General features: G+C 39.5%; 1 protein-coding gene across 2 annotated transcripts in view; it reads right to left on the bottom strand.

The window, feature by feature from the left end:
- Positions 1-316: 316 nt before the first annotated feature.
- AFF2 (ALF transcription elongation factor 2) overlaps positions 317-23638 on the bottom strand; it is a 446266-nt gene continuing 422944 nt past the window's right edge. The window contains exons 17-21 of one of the 2 annotated variants that reach the window (XM_075260676.1): positions 18685-18756; positions 18255-18348; positions 14442-14491; positions 7688-7902; positions 317-1137 (exon numbers count right to left, since the gene is read on the bottom strand). In XM_075260676.1, coding sequence (XP_075116777.1) covers positions 1016-1137; positions 7688-7902; positions 14442-14491; positions 18255-18348; positions 18685-18756 — 553 coding nt within the window. In that variant the 3' untranslated portion in view covers positions 317-1015. The remainder of the gene's footprint in view (positions 1138-7687; positions 7903-14441; positions 14492-18254; positions 18349-18684; positions 18757-23638) is intronic. The other variant, XM_075260675.1, reaches the window with a different exon arrangement.

A 23638-nucleotide genomic window follows, 5' to 3' on the forward strand; every position in this document is an offset into this window, starting at 1 on the left:
GGATCGTTTTTAAAATCAGATTTTTAATCATTTTCCAGCTGATCCCGATCGTGAAATCTGCTTGATCACCGATTGGGATCTGATCTTTCCCAATCTCGATCGCTCAAAACTACTCAGCAGTTTGTCTATGACTAGGGTTGAGCCAATCTTGAGATTTCAGGATCCTTTTTAAAATCCAATTTTCGATAATTTTCCAGCTGATCCCGATCGTGAAATTTGCGCAATCGCCAATCGGGATCTGATCTTTCCTGATCCCGATCGCTCAACCCTAATATGAAGCCTTATTGGCAGGTTCTTCTCATCCTTTTTTCCCCAAATTTTGGGAACTGAAATGAAAGCTTCATACAATACTGCAATGCTCAAGAATTTAAGAAACACATTTGAAATACCAGAATGTAAAGCTGTTTCCGCCACATTTGGCTTGCTGGGGTTCACAAGTATACAAGTTTATTAAAAATGATTACGTTGATAGGATAGCCTTCATCATAGGCTTTAACACTGATTCTTCAAAATTTTTTCTTCATATTTATCCAATATATTCTTTTGTAAAACTTACAGAAGAACCGAGAGTAAACAATATCCACTCTACATCTTACGAAATAAAACTGCAAAGCTCCATCGAAACATAATACTTAAAATATTTCTTCCCAATTAAAGTGTTTTCATAAAACACTTGCTCAATGAAGACGTTTTGTTCCAAATCTTCACAAAGTGCATCATGTTCTTAAGTAAAGGCAGTGAAGACTAAAAATAATATCTTTAAAAATGTACCGTTTCATAAAGCACGTAGGAATGGATCCAAGAGACGAAAGGCATATTAAAGATTTGGAAATGAATGGTTGAATTGGTTAATGCTACGATGTGATCTGAATTTCCAATGAAGGTAAAATCCACTTCCAACAGACATTATATAAAAATTTGAAGTCAAGATAATGAGTGGATTTCCACCAGCCAAAGTCTTTTTTTTGCTGGTAGAGGTAGAATGTAGGAAAATGTGTGATGAGTAAAGCAGACACTACAATAATTGAGATTCAATGCGTAGCCAGTGAAGTCCTTGTCGAACATATCGGACCAGGTCAGTCATGGTACTGTGTTGAGTTAAGGGCTCCATCACTGTGTTAAGGTCTTGAAAGAACTCTGCAATAGCATAAAATATGCAATGTTAGAAATATATAAAGACATTGTATATAATTTGCAAATTAATAGTTCAAGTTACTATAAGAAACTTTGTATTATATAGTATAAGAAGAAAATGCTTCTCTCTCCTGCCTGCTAAACTGCTCGGTTTACTGCCAAATCTCTCTTTGGTGAAGATAAGCAGAAATTCATAAAAGTCTATGGTGAGGGGGTGGGGGGGTGGAGGAACCTCATGAATGAAAAAGCAGAGGGATACATGCTAGAGTGTCTAGTAGATTTCTTGCAGTTTTTAGTTCTTTGAATTTTTCAGCAGATTTTAGCAGTACTATCTAGTATACAGTAGCTGTATAGAAAGATATCTTAGTGTTATATGCTTCAGAATGACCCTGTCTGCTTTTTATTAACTTCTCTTCCTCCTTCCCCCTACCCTCTTCTGATATTTTTACAAACTGCAGCCCATCTTCACTTAAGCTGGGACTGAACAGTGAATTTAGCAGTTTAGCAGGCAGGAGCCGAGTCAATAAAAGGAGATAGAAGCATTTTCCTCCAATAAGATATATTGCAAAGTTTCTTATAGTCACCTCAAATACAATTTGAAGCAACAATTTTCTTTGAAGGAGTTTTCCATTATGAATAAAAACTGACTAAAGGGAATGTATGACACAATACACAGTCAATAAAAGACTGTCAGGAACCACTGGCACTAGTACTGGTGTACAGGAGAATTTTCAGATGGGTAATGGTTGTTATTTTAGGCAGTCTCTTCCTTTAGCAAATTTTTTTGCTGATTTTAGAAAAACACTTTTAGACTGAGGCCCCAAGTTGTGGAAACAACATTTTTTCTTTGTTGCTGATTTTGTTTTTTGAGCGAAAGCCAGGAGTGGATTGAGCAGAAGGTAGAAGTATAAGAACTTCCCATATAATTCTCATTCCTTTTGTAGCCTTTCTTGACTTTGGCTCAAAAAAACGCAGCAAAATCTGCAACAAAAAAAGCTGCGTTATCCTAAGTAAAGTATTACATAACTGAAATTCAGATTAAGACTTTAATAAAGAAAAAAAAAGAAAAAAAAAAAAAAACCTGCCTTCATCCCATTTGCAGTCCCATAATTGGAACTAATTAAGTATATTGGGGATTAAAAAAAACGTATATTAACATAAGATTATTCTCCAGTTCCAACTATTGATCAAGTTCCAAACCTGGAATTTTTGCCATATTAGAATCACATGAAATATATGATGGGTGCCCATGCTTAAAGAGTAACTAAACGTCCTGTTATAAAAACTTTGTCATATTGACGTCTCAGAAGTTTTGACTGGTGAGGGTCTGGGTGCTGACATCTCCCTTGATTCCTGCAATGAAGTCGAGGATTGTGCCCCTTCAGCTGTTACAGTATCCAAAAAGAGGTGAAGATAGATTTCTTGACTTCCATGAACTCATACTAGTCCTGTCTACCCAAGGAGAGCTGGCCAAAGATAGAAGGGGCACAGTGCTCCACTTACAACTACTCATGTTTTCTGCATTGAGTGGTGGTGGTCTTCTAGACATCCAACGATCATAAGTTCTGAGATATCACTATTACTTATCAAAACTCTTACGAAAGGGCATTTACTTTTTAAGACAGCCAGTAATAAAAGTTATTAACTGCTTCTGAGACAATACAGAAGTAAGAGTGAGGATGGCAAGTTCCTTCCATGGGTAAACTACAAAACCTACTTTTCTTGCTTGGCAAACCTCAAAATAAAATTCCAAATTTATCAATCCTAATTTTCACTCTTGAGGACCAATAGTGGGGTCTTTAACATACAGAATCTCTTTAAGTTTGTGGTTATAATGAAGATCACATATGAATACGTGAAGACTATAGAAGGTTCTTGAGTTTTTTTCAAACCGTTACGAATTAGAGCATAAAAGGGTGGAACACTTTGTGAATGGTGCGGCCTTCACTTGCTCATGATAAATGTGTTGAATTGCAAAACAGATGGGTATTATAAACAATGCATTTATTCTTCATTATCACCTGACTAGATTTACCGAAGAACAACTGTATTTCATTTCCATCATGACACACTGATTATAAATAGAGATTGGGATTTTACTAAAAGTGTCAGGCATATTTTATTTTTTAACTAAAGCGAACAAGACTATGCTTTGATTGGAGAATTTAAGGCCAGGGCTCCGCAACAGTAAGGCATCACTTATAAGTAGCTTCACAATGACAGCCATAGTGGAATTTTTTGTGATAATCTCAAACTTTCTCCATAAGAAAATACTGAAGATGTAGAATGAGAGACTACAGATGAGTAGAATGAATAGGCGGGGTGCTCAAGAGAACCTAGGCATGGGTGGATACCAAGAACCTAGCCATATCTGAGCATCTGCTCACAGTACTATAGTGGGGTGAGTTTGTTTCAATAGAAGAAAGTTTTTGAGGGTTGTAAACGGAATACAATATATAAATTATACAGGGAATGTCAGCCTTACATGTAATCTAATGGAGATCTAATAACAATGTACAAATACATGAAGGCAAAGACCTTTCTAATAGCTAGATTTGTGATAATGACAAGGAGACATCCGCTATGCCGAGAGCAAAGAACATTTCACCGGCATCATAGACAGGGACTCCTTACCGTAAGGGGGCGTTCACACTACTGCCGCCGTTCGCCACTGGGTTTCCATCCTAAACCCCGGGCAAATTGGTCAGGGGCATTTTGCTGGTGATCAGCTTTAAAACTCATTCAAACTCATTGAATGGGTGTTTAAAGGTAAACATCGGTGTCCGGATGCAGCCTCTCTGCCTGGAAACAATTTTTTTTAAAAAAATGACCCCTAATCAGTTTCCCTGGGGTTTAGGACGGAAACCCCAGGGCAGACAGTGATAGTAGTGTGAACCCCCCTTAGTGCAGTGAGGTTAAGTAGATCACTGCCGCAGGATGTGGTGATGGTGGATTCGTTATGCATGTTCAAAAGGGGCCAAGATGTCTTGCTTGAACGGAAAAATATTACAGATTTTAAATTTTTGGCAAGTTGTTCCAGATTTTTATACTGATTGCTGGATTTGTAGTTGGGAAGGTTTTTTTTTTACCCTGACATGGGGCCATTGGCATCAGGTATAGTTATAGGGGTTCAGTAGTAGAAGTTGCTACCAGGCCCTGGACCTTGAATGGCCTCCAAGGGTCCACCTGCTATATAAAATAAACCATTATGGCACATGTTAAAAGGTAGGGACCCCATTACAGATTTTGCAGGGGGCCCAGAAGTGTACAGTTACGCCTCTAATCTCAGCATTAGAATTTATGCTTATCTGAACTATTCATATGAACAAAAGATAAAGGAGATATTTTTCACAATTTCACAATTATGACCCTAAAGGGGGTTATCCTACAAACACATCACCTATCCATTAGAGATCATCTAAGTTATTGTTTTCTTAGGACCCCACCATTTCATTCAATGACTATGGAATTGACGGGGACAGCCAAGTACAGCACAACTCTGTTTCCTTCAGACCGATAGGCATTCATAGATTGTAAGCTCTTGTGAACAGGGCCCTCAGTCCCATTGTGCGAAATGACATTCTTTGTTTTGTATCTGTCTGTATCTGAACCCTACAAATTGTACAGTGCTGCGGAATATGTTGGCGCTATATAAATAAAATTTATTATTATTATTATTAGGCATTAGAGATGAGTGAACACTAAAATGTCCGAGGTTCGAAATCCGATTCGAACAGCCGCACACTGTTCGACTGTTTGAACGGATTTCGAACCCCATTATAGTCTATGGGGGGAAATGCTCATTTCAGGGGTAGGCAACATTCGATAAAATCATACTTACCAAGTCCACGAGTGACGGTCAGGCTGGATTCTGCTTGAAGTCTTCTCCCGGCGCAGGGTCCCCGCGTCCTCTTTGGGTGGAATTCACTCTGCCTAGGCATCCGGCCTAGGCAGAACCGACTGCGCATGCGCGTGCATGCATGCGCAGTCGGCTCTGCCCAGGCCCGACGCCTGAGCAGAGCGGACTGCGCATGCGCGTGTATGCGCGTGCATGCGCAGTCAGCTCTGCCTAGGCCGGATGCCTAGGCAGAGTGAATTCCACCCGGAAGAAGACGCGGGGACGCAGCGCGGAGAAGACTTCGGAAAGGTAAGAGAAGAACCAGCATTGATTGGCAGAATGTATAGCATTCTGCCAATCAACGCTGGTTCTGCATCGAACCTTAAACTTCGAACAGCTAGTAGTGTTGGATCGAGTACGAGTATTTTGAATACCGTAGTATTCGATCGAAAACCTACTCGATCGAGTACTACTCACTCATCTCTAATAGGCATCAAATACAGCAACAATGTGCTTATGTGACAATCGCTCCACTGTAACCATACAGTAACAAGTACTAGGGGGCCCCTTTTATTGCTTATGGAAGTCTTAATGTTGGGTAACCCAATGGTCGTACATTTATCGCCTACCCTGTGGATAGAACATGAATGATTTAGCCCCTTTAATGGTTGATTATAATCTGAAAGACTTCATATAACCAAATCTTTACTTTTGTTACTAATTGTAATTGGTTTGTCACTATTTACAATACATTCCCTATGATGTTCATGAGTAAATATAGATTATATTAAATAAGCTTTAATAAATAGGATTTACTTTAAGACCTAAAACACGAAAACGAATATTTCTCTGGGTGTGCATTTATTTTTCAGTAATATTATATTTTAATTAATTTCGAGCTAGATATTTAGCACTATAACACACTGTGCTAATTGCTAGATTCATAATAATTCATTTTAACATCAAAACACCCCACTGTGGAAATGCTTCTAGGTTTACATGGGAATTTTAACAAATGGGTATAATGCCTATAATTATGTCATTAATAAGATGCAATTTTAGATTATACTAGCTGATTCTTTTTTTTCTTGTTAAAATCTGAAAAATGTGACTATGTATGAAACACAATTGGGAATTATGTGATAAAAAGCCTGCAAAATATTGACAAACTCTTGTTGGCACCTTTGGTTCAGTGCGTGCTAGATTTGTATCTTGGCATAAAGTAGCGTGATACGTAAAAATTTTATCAATGTAAATTTAACTTGGTAGGAACCGGTAGGTGAACAGTCTCAGATGCCTTCAAAGGGATCGCTTACACTGTCTGAATTGCCCCTAATATAGACAATACTTGGAGGAAGATAATATATTTTATTATATCTTTGAGGATATATTAACTTAAACCTATTTGAGACAAGCAGTCAAAACTGCATTGAAAAGTGGTTCTCTCGAGCAATGGTTTCCAACTTTTTTTTCACCAGGGACCAGCTTCAAGCAAGATAAATTTTCCATGGCCTGGCAGATCAGGTTGGATGTGGGGCAGGGGCAGGGCTTTCGTAAAATCAAGGCAGGGTTATAGGTGGACTCTACTATGTGGATGGTAAGGCTCTTCACCAGGATGCTCAGCGGGGCAAGCGGCATGACACAAGCATCTGAGCGGATATGGCGAATCGCTAGACACAGAGGCTGGATACTTCACGCTAGGCCACGTTGCCATGGTAACGTGTGAACTATTGGGTAATGCAGCATCCTGTAGCTGCTAAGGTATCCAGCTAAGGATGAGGCCAGTCTACCGCCCCACGTACCCAGCGCCGCACCTCTCATGAGGCGACCTGAAGCGACCGCTTCAGGCGGCGCTATGCCGGGGCTGGGGGGGGGGCGTCATTTTTGCTGTCCTAAGCCAGTCCAGAACAAGCTGTCCTGGACTGGCTTAGCGTCACCATCACCGAGCGGTGGTTTGGGGTGGCCCTGTGGACGCAGTGCTGCTCCAGCAGCCGCCCCTCACGCTTAGCAGAGAGCAGGTCCTATCCCTCCCTGTTCTCTGCCTGCTAACGCCACCTGCCCCGCCCCCTTTGCTCCAATCTGCCTCCCTCCACTCAGCTCCGCCCCCTCCACTCCACCCCCTCCTCCCGGGGGGGGTGGCTTTCTGACGTCCGCCTCAGGTGGCACAAAGACTAGGTTCACCCCTGCACGTACCATCAAAAAAAAAAAAAAAAAAACAATGGCCCAGTCCTCTTCCGCTTACAGGTGGTTGGGGACCCCTGATCCCTAAAAAGGATGGCTAGGACATGTAATAATGATGGAACTGAAAAATGAGAGCTGATCTGAATAATGGGTGTTCTTCTCAAATGGTGTTTTAGAGACGACAGAAGAGGACCGCAATGGGGTGTCGATCATCGCAAAAGAGCTCAGGAGAGGTAAGGGAAGGTGAGATCAGTGCTTATTACTCTACTGTACCTGAAGAGACTCAAGTGTATAATAGGTGTTTGTGGGAGGTGAACCCCAAAAATCTCAGATGAACCTGAGATTTTTGAAAAATTCTGAATAAATCTGGCTTGTTACAAACTGGTTCATTTATCTATAACTGGGACACATAGATGATTACCAGTTTCTCTAATGACTTTTTACCTGATTCTAATAAAATAATGCAGTTGTATACAAGGGGATAGCTCCCATATAGCAAAGTAGCGAAGGTACAATGTAGCATCTTGAACATACCCTTATTTTCTTTTGTAAGCTTGTCTGCCATGTCCCAGTGTTCATAACTTCGCAAGACATTGTTGGTGATATTAACATGACTGGCAGCCATATGGTGGATTCGCTGTGGGATAGATACTGTGCCTGTCGAAGAAGAACCTGGAGCTGCACTTGTATTCCCAGCAGAACTTGCTGGGGAGGGACTCAGTGACATTGGAGAAGGGGTCTCAGTATTCCTGAAACAAAGCAACATAATATCATTAAATATTAGTACAAGTGTTGTTGACAGCTCTATTATTCTTATTTTAGTGCAGAAGGGTTGGTCAGCAATAAATGGGGTAAGAATATCTTTACCTCAGTCACAGTTGACTTAGTATTCCAGATGTTAATACTTTACACCTTTCCATAGGAGATCACTTGACTGTATCCCTACCTGCCATATGCTTAGGTCCATACAACGCCACCCTAACAAATACATAGTGGTGACTAGAGACTAAAGAACCAGTGTAATCATCATCTTTGGGTTGTCCAACAAATGTAAAAACTTCCTATATGATTATAAAAAAAAAAAAAAAAGTAATATTCATCTTACGCTTCGGTCACACTTGCGTTCAGTGACCATTTGTGGACACTGTCCCCCATTACGCAATCAGGACTTTTCTCTCCACATTTTTCAGGTGCAAACTGAGCAGAAACCCAGTGGACCCCATTATAGTCTACATATAACCTCGTTTTAAATGGATTGGGTTTCGTTTTTCAGGTCTCCAAGCGAACCTGAAGAATGGAAACCCCAACGCAGCTGTGAACTTATCATTACTGCTGTTCACCATTCCAATGATTCTCAAGTCTTTCTCTGGTCTCTCAATGTTTTTGCAGTGACATATTGACATGGATATCTGACCACTGCAGTGACATTACCATCTGTAAAACCAGTGACTGGTTGAAGTGGTCACATGTCTATAGCATGCTCCCAATTGATGCTGATGCAAGATATCGAGCTATCAGCTGAGCATGAGATCCTACTACCTACCAAAGGAACTAGCACATGTCATCATGATAGCTGCATAAGTCTCCCACCTCTGCAAAAAGCTGTTTCTGCCTATGTCTACATGCTGCGGCCCCCTCCTTGTCTCCTCCATCCACAGCTGGGCTGTATTATCAACATCACTTCGCACAGAGAACTAAATGATCCTGCAGTGTGCCTTCTGTCTCTTTCTTTTTAGTTGCTGTGACTCCTAGTATCTCTCTATCTGCTATGAGCTTGTTTTTCTCTCTTGCTATATACTACTGTCCATGTACTATAGTCCATGTACTATATACTACTATCCATGATGCTGTATCACACTGAATTTCCCCATTGTGAGACTATTAAAGGATTATCTTATCTTATCTTGAACAGGAAGAAAAAAATATGGTTAGGAACCCTACCCTACCCTGAAGCACCATAATGGAAGTTGTGGTGGATCAGTAAGGTTTGTATTTCTTCTTCCATAATTTTAATATTTCTAAATAATAAAAAATGGCCACTGGGCAATTCCTTTAATATTAATGGCCTCAGTACCCCTTTAATAGACTGGCCCATGAATACTCATGAACCTACTAGTATACACGTCGCTTATACAGTTTGGCAATATTTTATATTCAGCAGCTCTTTACTGCCCCTTCCCTTTAAATTTAGAACGCCTGGAAACAGTTAATACATCCAACTTGCCCTTTCCTTTAAGCATATTGCTTTGAGAAGCCATTTCTATACAACATAATGGCACTAGAGTACCCTCCTACATGTATACCACATATGTTCTTACAACAACCACACAGGCAGTCAAATATACACATAATATCTTTTCAATTTGGAAAAAAAAAATTCCAAATCAAAACAAACACGTATTATACGTTGCAGCATGGCGCCGCTTTTCAATCATAATAATAGAAAAGACTCTTGTTTTTTTTTCCCCCCTTCGTTTCCACCGATGCATATAGGTGCTTCGCACGCTAAAAGGTTATGCTTTTTATTCTTAATCACAATACCTAAAGGTGAAATAAAAAAATAATCATCACTCTAAGGGGTTATTTATTTTCTCCTATTCTGCTTTTCCCATTTTTAAAAGAGAGCTGTGGGGGGAAGAAAAAAAAAATCCAGTATCTCATAGTTATAATGAATTTCTACCTGCTGCCAAATTCTATCAGTGCTACCGGTAGCCAAGGAAAAAAAAAGTCTCAGCAGATAATACAGAGCCTATTATTTTATCATTTTGGGAAAACCACAATGGCAATTTCTTACAAAATATGGTCCACGCAATAGTCAAAGTGCATTTCATAAAAGACCCCCGCCGTGTATTATTGTCTGCAGAAAGCAAGGAAGAATTACAAACAATTCCTTGAGAAATGGTATGGGGAAATTGTCTGTAATTACAGATGAATCCTTCCATAGTGTTTCGAAATGTTTCAGGGCTTGTGTTTGGTGCAGAACTAATGCTGATTACAGAGGTGCATTTAATTCTAGGCGAGGTGATTAGCAATCTCCTGGTGCCAGAAACCCGCTAGATATTAACAGGCTCTCTCTCATACACACAGACAGCGGGATGTCAGAGCTGGAGAAACAGCTTTTGAATTATACTTGATAATTCAGCTCCCTGAAGAAAGCCAAGCCGCTCTCCGTATCTCACTTTGCTGAAACACAATTGTTTGAGCCAATTTGAATCTACGTTTGTATCTGTTGTGTCTATGCCGAAGCTTATGTCCTGCAATTATGGGATGAATTCATTCTTAACAATCCAATTATCGGTAATTGCAATTATTACTTTTCTTATTATTTCCAGCAAATAGTGTGTGCATTAACAATTTCAGATAGTGAACGGGATAAATAAGATGTATGAAAGTCATAAATCCGTCTCTGAAATGCTGGGTATAGCATTGTGCCCTGGGTCTTTACTGTATATCACACTGTTTTGCTTTCACTACTTGGCTAGCGTGGCATCAGAAATTCATTTTGGTACCTACTGAACTGTATTTAATATTTCAATATTCCCCCTGTATGCCTAATAATAGAAGCACTTGCTGTATTTGTATTGTGGCCGGTATTTGTATAAGGTTGGGCTGCAATACCAAACACAACCTATTTATAATAGTGGCACTGTTTGTGAGAAATACAAAGACTATTAACTTCCTTGGCCATTTTAGGAACATGTTAATCAATGGACTGTACACTTGGTTTCAATAAACATACATGTCTCCAGAACACAGCATGCCACCCCAGCACCCCAGACAGATAGGTTAGGATCAACTGAATCAGCCAGTGTTTTCCATTAGTGAATTGGTGCCTCCATTGGCAAGATGTCACTGTTTTGTCACCTCAATAAGCAATTGAGTAAGTTTCCATTGCTCCAAAAAGGTAATCTACATATTGACCAAAATTAAAATATCTCAGCAACAGAGGCAATGACTCACAAGGGGATAGCACTATATGATACAGTTGAACTTAACCTATCTATCTGTGGGGCTGGGTTGATATGCTGGTTCTGGTGACTCTAACCTATCTATCTGTGTAGCTGGGTTGATATGCTGGTTCTGGTGACTCTAACCTATCTATCTGTGGGCCTGGGTTGATATACTGGTTCTGGTGACCCTAACCTATCTATCTGTGGGGCTGGGTTGATATGCTGGGTTCTGGTGACCCTAACTTATCTATCTGTGGGGATGGGTTGACATGCTGGGTTCTGGTGACCCAAACCTATCTATCTGTGCAGCTGGGTTGATATGCTGGTTCTGGTGACTCTAACCTATCTATCTGTGGGCCTGGGTTGATATGCTGGTTCTGGTGACTCTAACCTATCTATCTGTGTAGCTGGGTTGATATGCTGGTTCTGGTGACTCTAACCTATCTATCTGTGGGCCTGGGTTGATATGCTGGGTTCTGGTGACTCTAACCTATCTATCTGTGGGCCTGGGTTGATATGCTGGGTTCTGGTGACCCTAAATTATCTATCTGTGGGGATGGGTTGACATGCTGGGTTCTGGTGACCCAAACCTATCTATCTGTGTAGCTAGGTTGATATGCTGGTTCTGGTGACTCTAACCTATCTATCTATGGGCCTGGGTTGATATGCTGGGTTCTGGTGACCCTAACCTATCTATCTGTGGGGCTGGGTTGATATGCTGGGTTCTGGTGACCCTAACTTATCTATCTGTGGGGATGGGTTGATATGCTGGTTCTGGTGACTCTAACCTATCTATCTGTGGGGCTGGGTTGATATGCTGGGTTCTGGTGACCCTAACCTATCTATCTGTGGGGCTGGGTTGACATGCTGGGTTCTAGTGACAGACTTCCTTTAATAATATAGCATGGATACCAAACCAGCAAAAATGGTGTCAAACTTTTGAAATCAGGTGTACAGTCCATTACAAGTCCCTTTAAGATGGCAGTATGTCACACCAATGTCACTCTGCATCTTTCTTTGTAACAAACCATGTCTGCTCTAGTTCGCTAGTTGTGACATTTTAAGGTCTAATATTACCAACTACCATTATCAATAACACAACTACAATATAAGAAATATTGACAGTATTAGCAATTGAAAGCCATGTGGTCTTAAAGGGGTTGTTTTACAATTGATATGTATCATGTATCAACAGGACAAATGATAAATGTATAATCATCAAGAGCCACCAGTATAGGGTCCTGAACCCTCCATTTTCCTTCACTGTTGTCAGCCAGCGAGCAGTTACTTGAATGGAGCATCAGCCAAACATACATGATGTTACTCCAAAATCCTTAAAACTAATGGTGGCAATCTAGTATGGAGCTCAGCTGTTTCCATCAGCCCCATAGACCCCAAATGGAGCAAGAGGCCATGAGCTCAACTATGGCTGCCTTCAAGCTTCTTATTACTGTGGCCATGCAGAAAGGTGGCATTATGGGCAGTCACGGCAAACAGTGCTTTCAACTGACCATGTTTTTTGTATGTACACTCTGAAAGGGAAGAATTGCAATCTTCAAGAGGTATTTTTTTTTTGCATTTTATGTCACATATAAAGCAATAAAAGTCTCAAATATTTGCCTGACACAGGCTTTTTTTGTGCATTATTAAAATCTGTAACGTTTCCACTACCCTTACCCTTTCCTGGAAGGTGGTATAAGGAGAGTGATGTGGGCAGTGTCGCGGTCCTTGCCAATCCTATTACTGGCATAACTTGACAGGCTGATTAGAAGGGCTAGCTTTGTCCTCTTTCCCTGGACCTAGTACAGGTGGTAGGTGACAGAAGGATACTGTCCATGGTGAGCTCCATGCTGTAAAACAACTCCCATCCCATGTATGAGACCATGATAGCACTCGGCAGTACTGTCAGTGACCGACTGCTTCACCCCAAGTGTGAGAAGGATCAGGCTGTATCATCAACATCAGGCTAAGCAAAGATCGCTCCGCACAGAGAACTAAATGATCCTGATTTCTTTTCTTCTTAGTTGCACTTGCTATGATTCCTAGTATCTCTTCTATCTACTATGAGCTTGTATGTGTTCTTCTTGTAATATTACTGCATTATCCATACTGCTGTAACGGTGGGACTATTAAAGGATTAATTTACCTTATCTTATACATTATCCCTGATATCTACACTACTTACAAGCTGATGTAGATTTCATTGTGCAAATCCTTGGCCAGGCAGATGGTGGACCTCCTATGAGGAGGTGTACACATTCTCATAAATGTAGCATACTTCATGCCAGTCTTCATAAATATGCCCCATTGAGTCATTCTACCCACAGGACTCAATGGATTTCAATTAATAAGTTACAAGTTATACAGAATTTTTGCACACACATCTGTATTTCAATCACCTTCTCTATAACATGATTCTGTTAGATTGGAAATCCTCTTCATGATGACAGGTTCTCTTTAAGGAAATATTTATCACATTAGATAGTATATTGTATCCATGGCGGAGGGTTATACAGATATGTCCTCCTTTATCTGACCTCTTGGGTGCCCATGTTCACATACTCTATGTATATAACAAACCGTTTTCCTAATCACAGCATGGTCATATGAAAATTTATCATAAAATGAATGTGTCTATGTATATTCTATTTGTGTTTAGTCATTTTTGTGATGGTTTCTAAATAATTTGGAATATTTCACCACATCAGAGATCTGCTAAGTATAGACACATCCGTATTTTCCTCCAAGCCTTTTTTTTTTTAAGCAAAGGCCACAATGGCAGGTCTATTCATTGACAGTGGCCTACACTATGTTGTACCTCTTCATCATTACTCACCGGAGGATAATGGTGGTTTATTAATTTTGCACATTATTTTCAGGTATATTATCATTAAAATTAAGATTGATTACTTTGATAATTGTCCAATTAAGCTTCTTCACATTTTCCCCAAAGATATAAGTTGAGTTTTATTTCACAGCCCTGACCATATATGAATGAATTATTCATTGGTCTTTCATTATGGAACCAATCGCTGAAGAGTTTCCGCTCTGGAGGTTAACTTTACTTTGACTTTCTGAAATGACACTGTACTTGCTATCTAATTAACAGTACTTTTATGACTATCATTTGGTTTAAGGACCAAATTGTTAAAGAATTCTAAAGCCACCTGTATTAACTTTTCAGACATTTTGGGCGGCTGATTCTTGACTTTGACTTTCTGATATATTTGTCTCTAACCTGAGAACTGACCTTCATTCCTTTACCATCAATGTTGTATTTTACACAGTAATAATTCATTTTTATGAAGGGCTACTTAAAAGGGAAAAAAAGCACTTACTTTCCATTGCCTCCCCATGGAGAAGGTGCCTGTGAAGACTTCGATGAATTCTGCATTAAATTAAATGAAAGGTTAAGTAATAAACGTTAATCTTGATAACCAACAGATAGAAGAAGATTGTAATAGAATGATCACAGCAGAGATACAATGTGCTCGAAAACAGTGATTATTAAGTTTACTTAATAATGATGGAAACATTTGTCTCATGTCTATTGGCTAGATAAATTAGCTGGATGGAAGATTTTATATACAGGTGACTCCTGCATTACCGGTCTTGGCTATATCCAGATATTTCTACAACAAGCTAAGCGGCTTTAATAAAAGCCACATGATCTTATGATAACTACCCTCTTTGTGTCTATGTGTGGCCACCCAAATGAAGGGTGTGAATTGTAGCTTTTGAAGTCTTTCGTATGGCCTTAGACTAGGTTCACACCTCTGCTGGGTCTCCATTAGAGATGAGCGAATACTGTTCGGATCAGCCGTTCCAAACAGCACGCTCCCATAGAAATGAATGGAAGCACCTGGCACGTACACTTTGCCGGCGGCCGGTCGACGTGCCAGGTGCTTCCATTCATTTCTATGGGAGCGTGCTGTTCGGAACGGCTGATCCGAACAGTGTTTGCTCATCTCTAGTCTCCATCCATCCCTGAATCCACTTCGGAGTGAAAAGTCCTCCAAGCAGCACTTTTCTCTCCACATTTTTTGGGTGAGAACCAGGAAGAAACCCAGCAGACCCCATTATAGTCTATGGGGTCCATGGGTTTCCTTGGGATCTGCTTTTTAAGCAGATTGGGTTTATGTTTTTTGGGTTCCCAAGGGAACCCAAAAAATGGGAGCCTGAACAAAGGTGTCAACCTAACATAAGCAGGTCATGATATCACATTGAATTGGTTTCATGATTAAATGGAATCCTTGACCAATAGGTCAAGTGTAAACACATCTGACTCACAAATCTCCTGAATGCAAAAATCCTGAGCCCCTCAAACATCAAGTTCCACTCATACAATGTTATTATCCTAAATGGTAAGGAAGTCATTGAGCTCCATTAGGCACCAAAGTCTAGCTGCAACATATAATAAAGGTCTCTTTAACTAGCCTTATTATTGGGCCAAATATTGCAGACAAGAGTGCAAAATAACAACTCTTCCTAATAATTGTCCCATCTAATCATACACATTTGCATTATATTGTTGTCTGACCTTGGGATTGCCCTCTATGTTGTTGTATTCCTAATTGAGGGTATATTTCTGGCCCTTGAATAAGATATATTTTGTATGAAAAAATAATAATTTACATTATAAAAGCTTATGTTAAAGGCGTATTCCAGGCAGATCTAGATACACCTTATTCAAAGATCAACGGACCACCAGAGATAGCCGAAACACGGCACTCGGCAATCTCCAAATCGACAGTCCCATTAAAATGAATGGAGCAATGTACACTACCCTTCCTGCTGCTCCATTATAACCCCCGTTTTCATAATTGTGATTCCAGCAACCCCCACCAATCAGCAAGTTGTCCCCTATCCTTTGAATAGACGATAACTCACCCTGATGGAAATCACCTTTAAACACCAAGACCTCATTAGCCATATAGAAATATTTAATATGATTATTTGCTGCTTGATGGTTCCATATATCTAACCACCATAAATTAGTATGACACAGGAGATTTGACTAGTAATTTAAATATTCTACCTTTATGGGGTACAGGGTGAAATTGGGTTCACTTAGCCAAACGTTTAGATTTAATTCATACTCATTTTAAGCCAGATTGTATTTTCTTCATATATCTCTATGGATAAAACTCATCTTCTCTAAAACGGCAGTGAAATTGGTGTATTTCTGCAAATTGTAGTTTCTCCATTGAGTGCAAAGATATCCGTTTTGAATAGTTAAAGCCTTACAATGTGACTAAGGCCGCATGTGACAGTGATAGGTTCTGTGTTCTACATGAGCTAAAAATAATGGAATTTTCAATTGTTATCATGTTCTTGTCTATTGCAATATCTGTAACAAAATGAAGCGCATTTTAAGCGGTAACTTCCTTATATTAATATTCAAGATTAACATCTTTTAACTGTGCAGCTATTATATATTTTCATCGAACATTTATAAGATCCACTATTCTCACAAACCAGTTATATTTAATCTGATCCTGAGTATAGTCTGAATCTCCAGTCATTCTACATTCTTTCTGTCCTCTAAATTTGCTACTCATTTTGGGTAAGAACCAAAGGCATAACTTAAGCCTCGAGGGCTCATCCATATATTTCTTCCTGGGCCCAGACCATCATGAAGTCGTGGTCATACTAGGTCTGTGCACACACGCTTCCCATCATTCCCACCTCTTGTTGGTGCCTCCACATAATAATCATTCCCCTTTTCTCCCACAGTCTCCCCCACAGAATCTCCCTTTATTATATTCTACTTTATTTGCCAATCAATGATTAATTTTCTTCTTTCTGACAGTGGCAGGCTGTGTATCATCATGCTTCTTGCTCCAGCTCACCAGAGGGCAGGGGTCCTAATTTTACAAGCATAGACTGTCAAACATCAAACAGCCCTAGTATGTTGAGGGGCCCCCTGTGGAGACCACTGGTTTCTGTGCCCAATCGAAGCTTCAACCACTTCAAGCCCTTTAGTTAAGCCAGTGGTTTTTGGCATCCACTTTATAGGAATTTTGCATTCCTCTATAACAACATGGAAGCGTTTTGGTTTAACTGAATGGACCCATATCTTTATTCAACCTTATCAGCTGTTACTATGTTAATCAGAGCCTGGACAGGGATAGGTGAGAGTATGTAACTGCCTTAGGCACCACCCTGCAACAAGCATGGTAAGGGGGAGCACAATGTTATTGAAATGAAAATCTTGTGGCACAACACCCTTAACCTTGCCTTCTCACCCTGAATTGAGCTTAAAAATTTCTGGGTCCTCAGTGCTACATATAGGCTTCAGATCTTTGTAAGGACGTGTGCCATAGACAATTGCAACATGATCTGGCCGTCATCTTAAACAGCTAGAGCAGGGGTCTTCAAACTTTTTAAACAGTGGGCCGGAGGCAGAGCAGGTCGCACAGACTTCAGGAGTGGTGCCCTCCAATAGGTAAAGTGAAGTGCGCTCCATGGCCTGGCCCGAGCTCCCCAGGAGCTTCATTATAAATGCACGCCTGTCGGTGTTGTCGGCAGGGCCAGACAGAAGTGCTTGGCGGGCCGCATGTGGCCCGCGGGCCGCAGTTTGAGGACCCCTGAGCTAGAGAATACAAGCCAGCAAGTGCCTTACTTTTGCTCTACCTGACACCATCTTAGCATAATGGAGATGGTAAACAAGGAAAAAGACTAGAAAGTTAAAATTTTTAAGTTAAAGTTAAAATTATCAAAAACAAATATGAAAATATAACCTAAAATTAAACATATAAATATCCTGGTTTCTTTCTATAGCTTCTCCCCAACCTCAATCAAAACCTAAACCCCGATATTAGGTATATTGCTGGACCTCAGAAGGAAAAAAATACATTTATACTGATTAGGAAGGGTTATGGGGTAAACATTTTTTTTTTATTTAATAATGAAAGCAAAAAGTTGCTCTAGTTATAAGGTTGCATTTTTTTAAAATGAGTATCTTCCAAAAGTTTGTTGTAATAGTAGTATAACCAAATAATATTCAGAATCGGTGGACAAATAAAAAGCGCAACTCAAAAATCTGTTAAAAAAACAAAAGACAAAAACACAGAAAAAAAAACCTGGCAAGACAAATCATCCTATTAGCCCTTCTACTAATCAACCCGATTACAGAACAATTGTGTTACCTTAAAATATTCCATGAGTGATCTGGAGTATTTCATAGCATGGTCCTTCTTTAATTTAAACATCCTCAAGTAGAGCAGAGATAGACATCGATAGCTGGAGTAATTAGGAAAGGATTATGTTAATTCCACTGTTTTATAAACCCCATAAACTGTAAAAAATCCCTTTTTATAATTTCTACTTGTAAAAGTGAAATTGAAACATATGAGTAAATGAAATCAAAATGGAAAAGGCATTAAAATGCCATCTTGATAACAATATGAATCGGAAGAATAAATGTTTAGTCAGCTGCTAAAAGAAGCCATTAGTTATCCTTTAATAGTTTAATGGAAAACAAGAATAATGATCTTCTGTAAGCCGCTTATGTGTTTCTGTAGTTTGAAAGTGTTCTAGTGGATTTCAGCTTCTTTGACGCTGTCTCGGCGGACTTACCATAAAACTGCTAGCTTTTTTTCCCCTTCATTTGCAGCCGAGCCTGTGAAATTCTTCAGTCTCATTGCATACCTAGGTAAAAAATAAAATTTTTGAAGATCAATAGTGGCCAAATTCTAGAATAAATGTAAGGGTGTAGGATACATTCACCTATCTGTAAACTCATTCGGTAGACTCAATCAGACAATTAGATATTTCTCCTAAAGACAGTACTAATACATTGTGCTATGGTCAATAATGGAAGATATTGGGAGAAACCATGGTGTGCTCCAAAGGATCTCCCCCAATTTTAATCTTCCATTGATATGAGATCCCTCCCTATCTTAGTGACCATAGTGAGGCCGCCTCAGGTTCCGGTCCAAAAAATGAGCAGCCACGACTGCTGTCTTTTTGGTCAGGATTTAGAGGCGAATACGGCCTCAAAATCCTAACCAAAAAAAACCATGTGAACTTACCCTATAGGAGTTTTACAGGCTAAGAATAGTTCATCATCATATCAGAGAGGCCCAACATCCAGGACACTCACCAATTAGATGCTGTCTGCAGCTGAAGCACAGATAATGGAGCAGGAAGCAGACAGCTCTACTTTTTTTGTAGTGGCCAGAATAGGTACTGCAGATCAACTACGGTATATTTGAATGGGACCTAAAATGTAATGACTTAGTTCCACCAATACAAAGAGAACCAACAAAAAAAGCTCTACATGGGGCAACTCAGTGGCTCAGTGGTTAGCACTGCAGCCTTGCAGCCCTGTTGTCCTGGTTTCGAATCCCGTCAGGAACAACATCTGCAAGGAGTTTATATGTTCTCCCTGTGTTTGCATGGATTTCCTCCCATTCTACAAAGACATACTTATAGGAAATAAAAATGTACATTGTGATCCCTATATGGGGCTCACAATCTACAAAAACAAACAAAAAAAAGCTCTACATGGTCCAATAATCCGGATCATGATTCACAGAATGCATTGTGCAATTAGGCTCGCCTGGATGAGATTTGCTAAAACAGGCACCACTTTGTATAAGGGTGGTATAGGTGAATGAGATGTCTCTTTGCTGCCAATCCCTAGGAACTGGACTAGTGCTTTACTGCTGTTACAGACCCAATAAAGGGATAAAACAACAGTGGATCAGAGGTGCTACCAGATGAACCAGGAAGATCTAAACTACTATTTTGGAATTTCCCAGTCCATGTAGTAGACCCTGATGTCCTTTGTTCTTCTATAAGTTGATCCTCCAAAAACAAAAATACTAGACAGAATACTGTAGAGTAAGACAACACAAATCAAAGGGAGGTGTTTCTAAAGTTGCAAGTCTCTCAACTCAACAAGAAAAAAGTTCTTTGCCAGCATCTTCAAATGATAGAACAATTTATTGGAGCCCAGATCATGCACCATGTATCGGTCAACTCCCTTGTATGGGCCAACATGTGACGTATGGTCTGTGCCACGGTTTGAAGATGCCAGCAGAGGACTTTGTCTGGTGTAACACTGTATAGGTATATTATTTTAATATTTTGCATAAATCTAATATAAGATGACAAAATATTGAATGATCAATATTACTACATTTCTATTAAGTTTTATTGTTTTTTTTTTTTATTAATTTTGCAGTGCAAAGGATTCCCCAGTAATGGCGATATACTGTATATACTTTCTACAAAATAAACATAGCTGGATGGTCACGTTGTAAAGTCGCTAGTCTTCTCCAATCCACCAAAGGCTGGAATAGTAAGCTCGCTGAAGGTAGTGTTTTCTGACAGGCACATAACATTTTGCAGCATAGACAATCTGATTGACATATTTCATACATAGTCACTCATTTCTTACTAAGATTTATGCTAAATGCACAAATCGCACAAACCAGAATTCAAAAGTAAGCTGCTATATTTCTGATACCTCATTCTGTATTCTCACCTTTTGACCAAGTCACAAACAAACACGCGCTTGAGGCATAACATAATATGACACAGCAAAGTCATCTCCATTTTGAAATGACAGGATGGCTTTTGTGAGCTAAGTAAGTCAACAGTCAAATATTCCAGAATAGAAAAAAAATATTTCTATATGTCATTTTTTAAGATAGCCCTCTAGGATCAAGTCTGACACTCTGATATAAACAAAATGTCAATCTCTAACAAACTCTCTCTTATTTTAGCCATGCCCTTAAGAGCGCCCGTGGCAGATGCTGAGACTTAGTGGGGGGATCTCCTGCCAATCTGTCATGCACATTGCCTAAGGCAGACATTGGAAGGACACAAATCCTCTGGAGAAACATTAATTGCAGGGTTTTTTATTGTTTGGAACATTATTTACACCTACATAAATAGAAATTTATTGCAATGTTGTAATAATATGTAATGTTGCGCTTAATTGTTTCTGAAACTCTTTACAGCAATATCCACAGGGTCTTAGAACTTTCCTCGATAAATGTCAGGGGATATGGAGAAAAATAGGCAACCTTGGGCTCCCAATGACACAACAATACCCCAGTACCAAGTAATTTCCCACCCATTACCTTTCCTCAAGATATTCTAATGCTACTTATTTCTTTCATTCCTTCCATTAGCATTCCGAACAAGCACCAGATTTATCATCAACCACCTTCATGCTAAGTAGACTATAGAAACATTCTTCTGTTTTAGTATTAGTGGTAATGTATAGAAGTTACTGCTGGACTTTCCTCGGGTTTCCAGAGAAGTCTCCTATGACTACAGCTTACTATACTGTGCCAAGGTACTGAATCAGGAGGTGGCCTGAAGATCAAATGTGATAAGCAGGTAAGGAGAGGCAATGTACTTTTCCAGGCAAGGTAACAAGTTATACACTGTTGTATATCAGCACATACATACACAAAAGAAGGTCTCTTAACACTAGGAACCTTGCAGAATATTGCCACTAGTGAGTGTTAATTCAGCAAGAGAAAGCACAAATGCATGGCTCTACCAGCAGATGGCAGCAGAGAGGAACAGCAAAACAGCATGAGGAATCTGTTGTGGACCATGAAGTCAGGTAAATAACTATACACATACACAGTATAATATATATATATATATATATATATATATATATATATATATATATATATATATATATATATATTTTATTATTTATTTTTTTTAATTTTTTTATTTATTTATTTTTTCCTGTGGATATAGGTTTTTTCAAATCCTTCTGACTCTTCATGCAATCCTAGACAGACTGGATGATATTGAGATAATATCATCACCTGCAGGACTCCTCCAAAGGATGGTCACACCAAATATTAATGCAAATTAGATTTCTCTTTTGTTCATTGTCTTAACTTTGCTAACCGATAAAAATAATCTATTACCGCTTCTATTTTTATTTTTTCTATCTATTCTATCACATTTGTCTATGAAATTCAGTATTGGTAGGGTTAACATTGGTTTACTATACTATAGTCTTTGCATAAACTAAGTTCGCTTTTCTCCACAAGGAAGGAATCTGGCTACCTTGTAAAGCCAATGTCCAAGCAGTAACAATAGCCTCATTACCTTGCTCTGTACTAAAGCGGGGAAGACCTCTATAGATGGGTAGCTGTAGAGTCACGGATAGATCCCTTACAGGGTCACACTTATAGGTGACACTGGAGAGAGGTTTTTTCTCCCTCTGGTGGAGAGCTACAGTAATTTGATTATTTTTCCTATGGAGCATTGCCTGTAAGACTCTGTGGGGAGGATTTAGGAAGACTGGCATAAGTCTTCATATATTCTGCACCAGTTTATGGTAGAAAATATACTTGAAAGGCATGATCAATACGCCTCCGAAATTCAGCTGGATCTCCTCAATGAAGACTAGTATCACCTAGAGCCGTGATGGTGAACCTATGGCACAGATGTCAGAGGTGGCACTCAGAACCCTCTCTTTGGGCACCCATCTGTGGAGCAGATTATACTGTGTGTAGGCCACTGTGGAGCAGATTATACTGTGTGTAGGCCACTGTGCAGCAGATTGTACTGTGTGTAGGCCACTGTGGAGCAGATTGTACTGTGTGTAGGCCACTGTGGAGCAGATTATACTGTGTGTAGGCCACTGTGGAGCAGATTATACTGTGTGTAGGCCACTGTGGAGCAGATTATACTGTGTGTAGGCCACTGTGGAGCACATTATACTGTGTGTAGGCCACTGTGGAGCACATTATACTGTGTGTAGGCCACTGTATAGCTGATTGTACTGTGTGGAGGCCACTGTAGAGCAGATCGTACTGTGTAGGGGATACTGTGCAGCAGATCGTACTGTGTAGGGGTCACTGTAAAGCAGATTGGACTGTGTGGGGTTCACAGTGGAGCAGAAAGCTCTATAAAGCCCCATTCACATGACCCTATTTTGCAAGTCCATAATTGTCTGCAATTGTGGATCTGCACATTATTAAAGTTAAATTGCCGTGTTGGCACTTTGTGATAAACTAGTGGGTTTTTGGTTGCAATTTGGGCACTCGGTCTCTAAAAGGTTTGCCATCACTGACCTAGAGCATTGTCTGGACTGAATTTTATATATATTATATATATATATATATATATATATATATTATGTACAGAGAGCATGGATAAGCTCCAACCCAAACTGAAAAAAATATTTTTCATTTCCAGCCCGTATAATAGCTGACATACCCAATAAAATTAAAATTGGAACGGTCTTGTTAAACAATATCATCTTCTTTTAAATATTAACTTCCTTATGTTTGGATGATTGTCAGCGTTATGTCATTTATTAATTGCAATAACCATATGTTTTAGCTCACCGTTCAGTTCATTTGGCTAACCAAGCACACTTCACACTATACACTTAGTGGCTTGGAAATCAATTCATCACATCTGATCACTGGTTCTGAGGCCTAATGTAATTTCACAGGCTCTTGTGTTAGAATAAGTAATAGAGCTCAGTCTTGCATAAGAAGACTTTAAGATATCTAGACAGCCTAATTTAAAAGAG

This window comes from Leptodactylus fuscus, chromosome 11 (assembly GCF_031893055.1).
Source record: "Leptodactylus fuscus isolate aLepFus1 chromosome 11, aLepFus1.hap2, whole genome shotgun sequence".
In the NCBI taxonomy this organism is placed as follows: Eukaryota; Metazoa; Chordata; class Amphibia; order Anura; family Leptodactylidae; genus Leptodactylus; species Leptodactylus fuscus.